The sequence below is a fragment of the Cynocephalus volans genome, chromosome 11 (assembly GCF_027409185.1).
Source record: "Cynocephalus volans isolate mCynVol1 chromosome 11, mCynVol1.pri, whole genome shotgun sequence".
Classification (NCBI taxonomy): domain Eukaryota; kingdom Metazoa; phylum Chordata; class Mammalia; order Dermoptera; family Cynocephalidae; genus Cynocephalus; species Cynocephalus volans.
The window spans coordinates 92045675-92058172 of record NC_084470.1 but is presented as its reverse complement, the minus strand read 5'-3'; the positions used below and the strand labels follow the sequence as shown (position 1 = coordinate 92058172).

Genomic DNA, 12498 nt, shown 5'->3' with positions numbered 1-12498 from the left:
TTCCACAGCATTTATAGAGGATCAAGCACTGTGCTGGGTGCTTACAGCCCAGTGTGGGGAAATAAAAAGCAAGCAACAAAAGAATAAATTAGCTTTAGGTACAGTAAGGGCAGTGAATAAGCAATGAGGTGAAACCAGGAAGGCGCAGACACACTTTAGATAGCGGTGGTCAAGGATGTCCTCTCTGAAGAAGTGACATTTAAACTGAAGGATAAACACAAAGGAGCCAGGAGGCACCAGCATAAGAGGGGAGCAATAGCATTCCAGGAAGAGGAAACAGTCTCAGCAACAGCCCTGAAGACAGTAAAAGCCTTTCTGGGAAAATAAAAGGCAGCCAGTGTGACTGGAGCCTGGTGAGGCCAGATCAGATCTGCAGGGCCTGGCAGATGGGGCTAGGACAAGGTCGTTGGGGGGACAGATATGAATACCAGGGCAGTACATGGGGGAATAATCATAAGGTGCAGAGAACACCCTCCTCCCAATAACTTGGAAATAGAAAAACAGATCATCATTTGAGTCAACTGCTGAAGAAACAGACCAGAACAGTTATGCTCAGCCTCCAGGCCAAGACTGTAAGTAACCTTTTTGGAGGCTGTGGCAAAATATTATCCTCAAAAGTCAAAGATGTTAAATAATTTGCCTCAAATCACAAAGCAGAGGCAGCATGGAACCCAGGTCTGACTCCAAAGCCTCACTCTTAAACATGACTCCATGTTACCACACAGAAGGGTTGCCTTGTTGGCCATGGACATAGCAAAGAGGCAGTTTGAGAGACAAACTCTAGCAGTGCCTTCTAGCACTCAAGTTGAATCCAGGGAAGAGCACCCTGGTCCAAGAACCCAGCTTTGCTGGTTTTTGTTTTTGGTGGCTGGCTGGTATGGGGATCCAAACCCTTGACCTTGGTATTACAAGGCAGTGTTCTAACCAATGACCTCAATGTCCAGCCCAGACAAGCTACGGGAAATTTTTTTTTTCTGGCAGCTGGCCAGTATGGGGATCCAAACCCTTGACCTTGGTGTTATGAGGCCAAGAAGCCAGCTTTGGTAGTTACCTGTAGATCTGCTCCTATGGTGAGGGTGGGTCTTCCACCTTCCTGTCCAGCTGACCCCAACCACTAAGATCACCTTTCCCTGCTCCCTTTGGCTGGTGACTGGGCTTCCCAAAAAGCATATCCCCAGGAGAGGATCAGCAGATTGGCAACCACCGTCAGTTCCTGTCACCCCGCAAATGTGGTTTTAGGGACTTCGGACCCTGGGAGATAGATTTGTGACAAATGAGGGTTCCGGCTGGCTCACCCAGGCAATTCTGTCCAGTGAGGGTTGTTGAGTGACCAGCTGCCATACCTTAGTGGTCATCTAGCTTCGCCGGGAGCACCTTTGACATTCACTGCAAAGCTAGAATATTGCCATGTGCCCCAGAGGAGGGCATACCTAACTCAGCCACGCAGGAAGGCAGGAGGTCACAGAGGTAATGTCATAAAGGGAGAATAGCTGTTCAAGTTGTCCCCACCCCCAACCCCTCCTCCCTTTAACATTACCTTGTCCCCCCCTTCAAGAGACCCCTTTGGCCATCTGGAGGAAATCCTTTGAAAGCTCAGCTCAAAGGCCAGCCCCTCTTGAAGCTTTTCCTGACATCCTCTCATAGAAATACCCACTCCAGGCTTCCCCCCCAGACTTCCAACAGTGAATACCAGACACTTCAGTGGACCTCTTTACACACCTAGCTCTTTCACTGGACCCCCAAGTCTCCTCACGGCAGGGATAATGTCATCCCCCATGCCCAGCACATTGGAAGTTAACAGCTCAGATACTGGGCTGGTGGAACAAATGACTATTGTTCATTAGGTGCCTGTGGCAGGACCACCTCAGATTGTTCACAGATTAGGAAACCTGAGGCAGAGTATAAACAACTTGCCCAAATTCAGCAAGACCCAGGACTCAAACACAACTTTTATTTTGTTTTTGTTTGTTTTACTTCAGGTGTCATCAAAAAGGTCTAGCACTATCCAACAGAATTTTCTGCAATGACAGAATCGTCTATATACATGCTGTCTGCCATGGTAGGTACTAGTCACTTGTAGCTACCGAGCACTTGAAATGTCACTAGTTACACTAAGGAACTGGATTTTGAACTTAATGGTAATAATTTAAATCTAAATAGCCACACATGGGTAGTGATTACTGTTTTAGCACAGGCTGAAGTTAACTCTCTTGCTCACTGGCTGGGAGATTTGGGGCAAGCTGTTTCCTTATCGATGAAATGGGATCACTGTTTCTCTGAGGTTACCTTTTAGCTCAAATGAGATTACATGAATAGCACCAAAGCTCTGTATACGTAGAGAGAGCAGTTTCAGGAATGGGTAGTGCCTGGACTTCAGTGGGGGAGGTTTCTGGGGGGGCCCTTGGCATAATGGTAAGACCAATAACAGGACTGCACCGGTGGGGAGCTCCAGGCCCAAGTGCCAGCCATATAGTCTCAAGGAAAAAAGCCCCACCTCCCCTCCTTTCACATATACACATAGAGCACAGACCTCATGCAGCCCCAAAGGGGCAAGAAGAGACTTTAATTAAGGGAGGGAGGATTCGCCAGAATCAGAAAAGGGACAGCGAGCATGGGAGAAAGGGAGCCAGAGCAGGCAGGAGGAGGACTCACCTCTCCACCTCTAGCGCAGGCACTGCACTGACAGAAAAGGCGAAACAGTGGCCCGTCTCAGCTGGAAGGGCACCAAATGGCCTCTGCAGCCAGAGGTTGCCTGGCTTTTGGGCCCCAGCTCTTATGCATGGCTGCTGGTCACCAATACAGCCCTTGTCCCCAACAACTGCTGAGTGGCCATCTTCAGGCAGAGGTCAAGAAGCTGGTCCCCACCACTTCTGCTGGGCCAAGGAGGCTTGGGAATAGAGGGCAATGGAGAGGAACTGGAATCTGAAACCTTCCTCCCTCCCCACCCGGAGTGGCACAGGGGAGAAAAGGTAGTCGCCTTCTGGCTCCAGGCCCGCCCAGACCCACAGCGACCAATAAGGTACAATCACTGGGACCAGTCACAGCTACAGGAGGTGGAGGTTGTTTGTTTACCAAAAAAAAAAAAAAAAAAAAAAAAAAAAAGACAGGTTACAGTCTCCTACAAGCACAGAGTTGAAGGTTCAAGACGTTAAAAAAAAAAAAATCTGTCCCAGCCCAGGGGACTGAACATCAGAAGCCAGCCTGACCAGGCACATGTGGCCTTGGGGCAGGTCCATGCTGCTTTCTTGCCCAGCTAGCAAGCACACCACCCCCCTCCCGCATCTAATGCCCACCCCGACCCAGCTCCCCACTGCTGCCGATGCTGTGGAGAGTGGCTCCAGGATGCCTTTGCAGAGACACAGGGAGTCCGAGGGGGAAGGCCACGAGATCCAGCCAAACGGTTTAAAACTGTCAAGAGAACCAAGAAGCAGTGAATGGTAGTTATTACCGTATCCTGGTGGGCCTGTTCTGGGGAGGTGGGCTGGTGTGAGGGGCAGGGTTGGGTCCCAGGATACCCTATGGGCCCCTCTTTCTAATTCAGCCAGCATTCAGCTGTGACCTATGGGGCCTAACACTAGCACTACACAAGGCAGAAAAATTAACAGTGATGAGGGCTTCTCCTCAGCTTGCCTGAGCCATGTCATGGATGCTGCTACAGAGCTCTGCCATTGTCTTGCTTGGTGAACTGAGGTTGCCTTCTTTAGACATGGGACTCACATGCAAGGAGTTAGGGGACTCAGAGGGCCAAGGGGAGAGGGACCCAGGATTTGGTACTTTTTGTCAAGCTCTGGGTGATCCTCCAACCAGGACAGGCCCTTGAAATGTTTTCTGCCCTCAAATATCCCCCCATGGTGCCTAGAATATTTCTGGACATTTTACAGATCAGAGGTTGTTAACCCATGGCTAAAAAACTGAACCAGCCCAAAGATAAGTACTGTTTGGCCCATACAGTGTTTAAAAGCATATGAATGAGTTGCCGACCTTGAAAACAAGAAAGAAGCCATGTACAAATCCAGATTTGGGGATTCTTTTGAAAAGATGGAAGATGGAGCCATAATGGCCTGGAGTGTGTGGCAGTGATCCTCTTCAGACAAGGCAGGTGCTCACCAGGCCCATTTCACTCCTGTGCACCACCCGCCTGACCTCTGTATGCACCTGCATTGGTGACCCTGCCAGATGCTATAGTAGTGTCTGAGACCTTTGAGCCAAAAACCTAGCTCCACTTTCTGGTTCCTCCTCCACTTACTGGCTGAGAACCCTTGGGCAGTTGTCTTCACTTCCAGGGCCCCAGTTCACTCATCTGTAAAATGGTGTTTAATGCCTGACTCAGAGATTGTTTTGAGTATTAAATGAGACATGTGAACATGCTTTTTCAGCTGTATAACTCTATAAAAATATAATTCTAATAACTAAATAATTGTTGAATGAATGAGCCAAACATTAAGTTAGGACATTTTCCCTCACAGTTCAATCTAGAGGCCTCCTAATACCCTGGCCATAAAACTTCATGCTACAATACATGGAAAGCTTACTACGTACCAGGTGCTATGTTTTTCATGTATGATCTCATTTAATGCTCAACAACTCTGAACGGTAAATACTTATTAACAGTATCTTCCTTTCACAGCTGAAGAAACTGAGGCTCAGCTGAGAGATCCAGAGACATTCCTGAGTAGGCCATGGAGCTCGGATTCACATCCTGGTGGTCTGACCCCACAGCCCAAGTGAGCTGAACTCCCATGCTGCCCTGTGCACACGTACAACCATTTGTACGCTGGCCACCCTCAGTATAATTAAACCCCAGGGGAAGTGGGAGTAATTTCCATTTTTAGGAAACTGAACTCCTTCTGTGCTGGGTCTGTATGTACTGGTAGGAGTAAACACTAAATCTACCACCTAGGGATCACAGTCAACTCTGAGTGGAACATGTCAACAAACCAAAGATTGTTTGGAAGAAGGAAAAAAAAATAAGAAGGCATGTCCTGAATATCTAAACAAGTAGAACTATGTCATCAGTTCATCAATGTAAACAATTTCTCCCCAGAGGACTGCAGTCCTTTTGCCTGGAAAGGCACAAACAACTTAAGAGGAGTCTGAGGACTTAAGCTATGAAAGTGATGAAAAACAGGCGAAGAAATCATGACTTTAAGCCTGAGAAACAGACACTGAAGGAAAATATTTAAGTCTCTTTGAGAAGTGGAATTATACCATGATTAACTATAACTATGTTGGTAGAAAATTCACATGTGGACCTGACTTGCCTCACTTGGTATTTAAACTAGACATAGGTAAGGACTTTGTGGACATTTTATTTTATTTTTAGGGGGGTGGCTGGCCAGTACAGGTATCGAACCCTGGACCTTGGTGTTATCAGCACCACACTTTAACCAACTGAGCTAACTGGCCAGCCTGACTTTGTGGACATTTTAGATGTAGAATGATTGTCTAAGTCCCTACAAGAGACTAAGAAGTGTCCCAGACACCCAGATATGGAAAGAGGCCTCAGGAAATAGAACCCACTGCTGGCACTACTTTCACACCAGATGCTAAGTTCTCAACATGACCCGTGGCTTCTTCCACCTGTGGAAGGAAACCAGTAAGGCCCCCTACTTACATTCTTGAGGAACTCCTCAGCCACAATGCGTGCACGGGCATTGACCGACAGCTTCATCTCGCTGATCTCCTTGTCAATCTCCTCCATGAAGTGGATCACAAAGTCCACCAACTTGTGTTTGTACATCTGCTCTGTGTGGAAGTTGGTGATCAGAAAACTGATGTCATACCCCTATAGGAAGAAGATGGTAGGGAGAGGAGAAATGAGAGAATTCATGTTCCAGGAGCACTGAGCTGGCCATGTCCTCTACTTCACTCATCCACATGCTTCCAGATGGCTGGGATCTTCTCTCAAGCTACATGCTCTTTCAGTTAGCATCCCACCTGCCCTTGGGAGTATCTATGTTGGATCCAAGCAACTGAACTCAGTGGAAAATTTTATGTATATGAGACGTTTCTAGAAGACAATATGTGGCACAAAAAGCTACGCGTTCAGAATGAGTCAAGGGAGAGTGAAGGAACTTAAAATCTTGTTACAGAAGAATCTACTCAAACAAAAGGGAATATTTAGTCTGGAGAAGAGATGACATGGGAGAGGGGTTGGAATGAGGTTTATTACTGCTGGAGAGTTGTGTAAGGAAGACCAATTTTATTTATCTGGGTGGCCCCAGAGGTTAGATCTAGGACCAGGAGAGAATTTTGCTCAGGATGAAGAAGAGCTTGGCCAACACGTCTGACGTGTCTGATGATGGTGTGTGCTGCTCTGTGGGGTAGCTGCTGTCACTGGGGATATGTTAAGTTGAGCTGGTAGGGAGCCTGTGGAGAGGATTCAAGTACAAAGTCAGGCAACAATTGACCCAAAGTAAACTGTGGCTTTGAGTGACTATGATTCAGTTGGTGGCAGAACTTAGGAAGACATTTCTAATTCACTGTGCTGTTTCTGCTGCTGGACCGTAGACTCTGGGATGATAGGCAATACATCTTATCTTTTCTGTCTTTTCTACAGTTGAGGTAGAACTAACTTCTGAACTTCTGATCCCCCTTGCTCCCACTCCAGCTGAGATGAAGGCCAACTCTCAACTCAGGTAGTGGGTACCCTACAGCTGGAGGAACAGCAATCCTGGTTCTGGAAACAATCTCAGGCCACTCACTGATAGAATCCCAGGTACTATATCACAAACACATGGGTCACAAAGTCTCACCTCCACTGGTTTCCTTCGAAGAATAAAGAAGTTCTCTGCTCGCATCATCATGAAGCGCATAAACTTGTGACATAAAATCTTCTCAATCTCATCAGCCTGGTGAGGGCAAAGGAGAAATCTATTTCTCTAAAAATGATACCCTAGGCAAAAAAAAGCCCTACCTACAGGCCTGGTCTTCTGACCCAATTTCCCCCAGGCTTGCTGGAGGCGTGGTATTGGGAGCAATGACTGCCTGAACTTTGAACCATGGGGGACTTGGTTGCCAACTGAAAGAAGGGTCTACCTTAGGGCCTCTCCAACTCAATGAGGCATTACTATGATCTCATCCTCACCCACTCAAGAGAGGTAATTCTGGCAAGCAAGAGTCTTATATCAGCTCTTTCGGAGTCCACACACCCATCCTCAAAGCTGTCTTTCCCTTTTTCATTTCACTAGTGCGTGCCAAAGTGTGTGGCACGTACCACCTGGGGTATCAGAGATAAACCTCTAGTAGACTCTGCTTTAATAACACTGAACATGAAATAATCCCCAAAGTTTCTCTCTTCTGAACTTTCTTTCAATATTTTGAAAGAAAGAATTTTGCAGCTGGTGCTAATATGCCCTTAACACCTCCCAACAGCTTGTTAAGCTTCCATTTTAACAAAGACAGCAGGCCCCAGGGTTAGTGCTTTCTGTAGGCAACAGTATCTGGTCTGAACTTAATGACATTGCTTTGTTTTTATTGTATTCATTTTTAGAGGTGCCCTCTATTGTGGCAAGCCATACTGTTTTTCCATTTATGGTATAAAGTTTCTTTTCAAACAAACTTAAGTAAAGAAATAGTCAATTTAAAGAAATCTATTAAGTAAATAACTGTCCATGTGATATATAAATATGATGAAAATTACTGGGGTGGTGGGAACGATAGACATTTGTGAAACATTGCCTGAGGAAACACATACAAGAAATAAAACTTCGTTTTTCATATCAAGTCTCAGTTTCAGAGACAGTCGCTATCACATTGGTATTAGTACTGCTTATTTTTCTGTACTGGACTTATTTCTCATTCCTTAGGAATGGTTCTGTGATCTGACACCAAACAGGCCCCAGGGAATAGATTTTCTATCTTCTAATCCAGAGCAAGGCTTACATGATGGAGTTGCTCTCTCTTTTTACTTTACTGACCTGCTGAGTTTGGCAAATCATCTCCTGAGAACATTCAAGAAAGCAGAGCCTAGGTTTTCTGCACCCTAATCTCTTGGATGGGGACCACTGGCATGAAAGATAGCTCCTAACTTGGCCTCCTTTGTGGTGAACTCACCTGTTTCACAGCAATGCTGACCCGGACAGAGTTGATGGAGCCCTCAATCAGAACCTTTTCTTTCTCATTCCTGCTGATGGTCACGGGCTGTAGCAGGAGCTCTTTGCTACTCCTGAAAACATAATGTGATAGAGGCCTCTGTAGCATAAAAGGACGGAAAAGTCAGGGTGACCCCAGAGCAGGTCTTGGAATCACTATCTGAGACCATAGAGGCCAACGAATAGAAGACTCACAAGCAGGGGTGCTCCAAGATGGGGGCCAGTGAGTGTGTTCTCCAGCAGAAAGAGGACAGGCTCTGGAATCAGGGCGAAAAGGTTTTGGAATCCAGCCTCCTCTGTTACTTTCCTTGGGCAAGTTACCCTGTTGGAATCTCAATTTCCTCATCTGTAAAATGACTCTGATGCCTATTTCACTGGCAAGGACTGAGAGAGATCAAAAAGGGTCAAGTGTCTAATAGCATGCCTGGCACATGGCAGGAGCTTTACAAAAGACAGCTGATTTTAATAACTATAGGCAAACCAGTATACTGTTTATGAAATGAGGAGAGAACCTGCCTTAGAAATGAGGACAGGTTAAAACTGAACACAGTTTGGCCTCCTTTAATTACCGATCCAGAATGATTCACTTACTCACCACTGAGACCCCCTATCAGCTCAGGTCCCAAGCTGATGCCTCCAAATTCCTAAATTTTTGTAACGGTAGTTAACTATGATGGCACCTGTGAGCTGTTATCATTTTAAAATGCTTACTAGAAATCATATATGTTAACTAGCCTAAGACTGCACATCCTCACATCTTAACAGTTTTTTTTAATTCAAATCAAATTATTTCACTTAATGTGGTAACATGGCTTATCTCAGTTATATATGTCCCAGATTAAATTTTAAAGAGGAAAAGGGGCTGGCCGCTTAGCTCAGTTGGTTAGAGCACAGCCTTAAAACACCAAGGTCACAGGTTCAGATCCCTGTACTGGCCAACTGCAAAAATAAATAAATAAATATAATAAAACCTTTAAAAGGGGGGAAAAAGAGTACTTTGAAATGGAAACTAAATAACAGAAAATCATTCAAAATATGGAGTATTTGGAACAGGGGCCAGAAGGGTCCAGGCTGGTAGGGGAAAAACGTCCTTCATCCTTTTTTTTTTTTTTGTCCTTTTTTGTCACCGCGCTCAGCCAGTGAGCCAACCGGCCATCCCTATATAGGATCCGAACTCGCGGCAGGAGCGCTGCTGTGCTCCCAGCACCGCACTCTGCCGAGTGAGCCACGGGTTCGGCCCCGTCCTTCATCCTTAAATTAGTAAAGTGTGAAGATAGCATCTCAGATAATGAAATTCTCTGACTTCTCCTTAAACTACCAGTGGGTTCAATAATACCACAGGAGATGCTTCATGAACAGCTCCACTCTAAGAAGTCACACCTGTGTCAAGCAATCTTGGCTCCAGAGGAGCTTCTCCCCTGGGTTTTGTCCCACCAACCTACTGATCCTATTTTATTAACTCCAAATCAGAAAACACTGTTCATCTGGCAGCAAAATATGTCAATTGTAGCTGTCCCGACAACTCCAGGACATAAGTTCATGGCAACCTCTGGACAGCAGCCATTCCTTTGTGCTGCACTCCCTCATCTCCACCCCGACCTTTTCCTTCCCTACCTGACTTCCACCTCCGGCTTGTTGTGTCGTTCAACGACCTGGGAGGAGAAGTTCTCCAGGCAGAGGGCAGCCTGCAGTGTGGCCCGCACGGCACTCAGGTAGGGGCGGAGAGTGGCAGTCTGTAGGAAAAAATTCAAGGGGCGAGGAAGATCAGAATCTGCCTCAACAAATCCACTTGTGCCTTACTATAGCTCCCACAGAGCCAGGCAGTACTGAAGGTGACCAGCTCTCAGAAACCACAGTGAACAGAACAGACTAGGCCTTTAAGGTGCCTTTCAGTCTAAGTGGTCAGTTTCTTATATTGGCCAAGTACGTTTTCCCCTCAGGACTTTACACATGTCAAACCATCCTATCTGCAGGCTTTGCTCCTCTTCCTTTACCTAAGTCATCCCTGAGATCTCAGCTTGTTAGGGAAGGCCTCTTCCTTCCTCAGAGAGGCCTCTCTTGACTTCCCCCTTCATAGCATTTATTACAATTTACAATGACACATCCTTCACATGTCTTTTGTAAAGTGATTTCTCCTTCACTAGACTATAAGCCACATCGTCAATAGACCATGTCTATCTTATTCACAGCTACGAAGCATGCACCTAGTTCAAAACCTAACATATACAGTATCTTACTCATTTTCTGTGCTGCTGATAAACACCAAAGTCAAGTTTGATTCCCTGCACCAGGCAGCCACACATACACAAAATAATAACACCACCACCACCAACTTAAGCAAAGTTACAATAACACAAAGGGGCATTAAGAGTTCCAGCAGCAGTAATGAGTACAATGTTTCTGTATGTGGGAAGCATTTTAGATTCAGTAGATGAGGTAGGGTAGGTTGGGGTAAGATCATGGGGAATCTCAAATGCCAAGCTACTGAGTTTAGGCTTCCTTTCTTTATTTTTTGGCAGCTGGCTAGTATGGGGATCCAAATCCTTGACCTTGATGTTACAAGGCTGCCCTCTAATCAACTTGAGCTATCAGCCAGCCCCTAGCTCTTCTTTTAATGTGGTAAGAAACTATTGGGGCTTTCTGAGGAGGAAGTTACACGACTGCAGCTGCATGGTGGCTCTGTGCAGAATGCATTGGAGAAGGAAGTGAGACATACAGCAGAGAGGGTTATTCAAGAAGCACTGCTGAGAGCTTGGACTTGGGGAAGTAGAGAGCATTACAGGGGTTGGAGTGACATTAGATGTAGAGGACAATGGAATCATAAAACAACTCCCAACAAACTATGGTTCATCCATACAATGAAATACTACTCACTAATAAAAAGGAATATCTACCGATACACAAAACATATAATCTCAAATGTATTATGGTAAAAAGCCACATTTAAAAGCATGTATAGTGAAGAATTCCCTTTATATGACAATCTGGAAAAGGCAAACTATAAGAGGAAAAAAATCAGTGGTTGTCTGGGGGTGCCAGGGAGAGGAGGGGACTGGTTACAAATGGACTTCAGGGAACTTTTTGGAGTAATGAAAATGTCCTCTATCCTTGATTATAGTAGTGATTACATGACTGTCCATATTCATAAACAGTAAATCTAAAAAGGGTTAATTTTAGGTGGCCAGTTTTGTGACTCCTGTCCTTTCAAAAATTAAACACACATAATTTTTTGTAATACTTCAATAAACTTGAATTTTTTAAAATCAAAAGGCATATCCTCAGTCAGAGAGAAAGAAAACCCCAGTGAGGTAGGAGGAGTACACAGAGTTAGCCAGGAAAGGGAACACAGGAGGAAGAGCAAATCTGGAAGAGAAAATGAGTTTTAACTAGAGGTCTAATTTCAAGCTGTCTTCAAGATATCCAGGCAAAGAAAAAAAAAAAAAATCCAGGTGCACCTTGAAAGTGAGGCAGGAAGGCCAACTGAGGAGTCACCAGAACATACTAAGTCATCAAAGCCAGGAGACTAGATTGGTATCACCAGCGAGAATGTAAAGAGACGGAAGTGGAGCCAAAGTCACAACTCCCAGAAACGCCCACATGTAACAAATGGGAGGACTTCCAGGAAGGGAGGGACCAGCGGTATCCAATCTTAGATACAGTAAGGTTGACACAGCTCAGTTCTGACCAGGAAGGGACCTGAGTGGAGGCAACACAAAAGAGATCCTTCAGTCGGATAAAAGCAAGGCTGGAGCTGCCGAGAAGAGTGGGATAAGGAAGTGTGGACGCCTGCCTGCCCTGGAAAACTGGGGTCAAGAAGACAGGACAGGACAAGGGGGTATATTTAGGAAGCTCTACTATGGATGGGGAGGTGGCCCTACTACCTACCTCAGCAGCCCTACGACTGGATACGAGGCCTACTATGTGCCTTCGAGGCGTTACAAGCCTAGGAGGCCCGCTTCCTGCTTCCTGCATGCCTCAGGAATATTCCCTACCTGCCTCGAAAGCCCGACCATGAAGCCTCAAGGCCTGCTTCTCCGCAGCGAGTCGCCCCGCTCGCCCCTTCCTCACTTTGGCCCCCGCCCTACCCTCTTTCTCCCACGCTCATCGCGCCCCCACAGACCCCGGCATCCCTCAACCCCAGGCCTCCACGGCAAAGCCGCATCTCCCCCAGGCCCACAGCCTTGAGGAAGAACACCGGGGGTCTCCGGTCCGAGGCCCGGCTCTCTCACCATCGCGGGCGCTGGCTGGGCCGGAAAGCGGAAGTGCGGAAGTGGCCAGCTCTCGACGCCTGTCCTTTCTCGAGAAGCGCAGCCGCAGTCTCCGCCCGGACTTCCGGGCGGTACCATCTAGGTTCCGAACGGGGGGAGAGGGATCCTGGGAACACCTGGACTTTTGGGAAGTTTCC

The 12498-nt window shown here is 46.4% G+C and overlaps 1 protein-coding gene across 1 annotated transcript; it reads right to left on the bottom strand.

Moving 5' to 3' along the window:
• Positions 1-3080: 3080 nt before the first annotated feature.
• On the bottom strand, positions 3081-12394 carry ARPC4 (actin related protein 2/3 complex subunit 4). The gene is made up of 6 exons (XM_063113603.1): positions 12323-12394; positions 9708-9826; positions 8056-8167; positions 6756-6851; positions 5615-5785; positions 3081-3408 (listed from the first exon to the last, which is right to left on the bottom strand). The coding sequence occupies exons 1-6, from the start codon at positions 12323-12325 to the stop codon at positions 3403-3405; spliced, it is 507 nt and encodes a 168-aa protein (XP_062969673.1). The 5' UTR covers positions 12326-12394; the 3' UTR covers positions 3081-3402.
• Between the last annotated feature and the right edge of the window lie 104 nt (positions 12395-12498).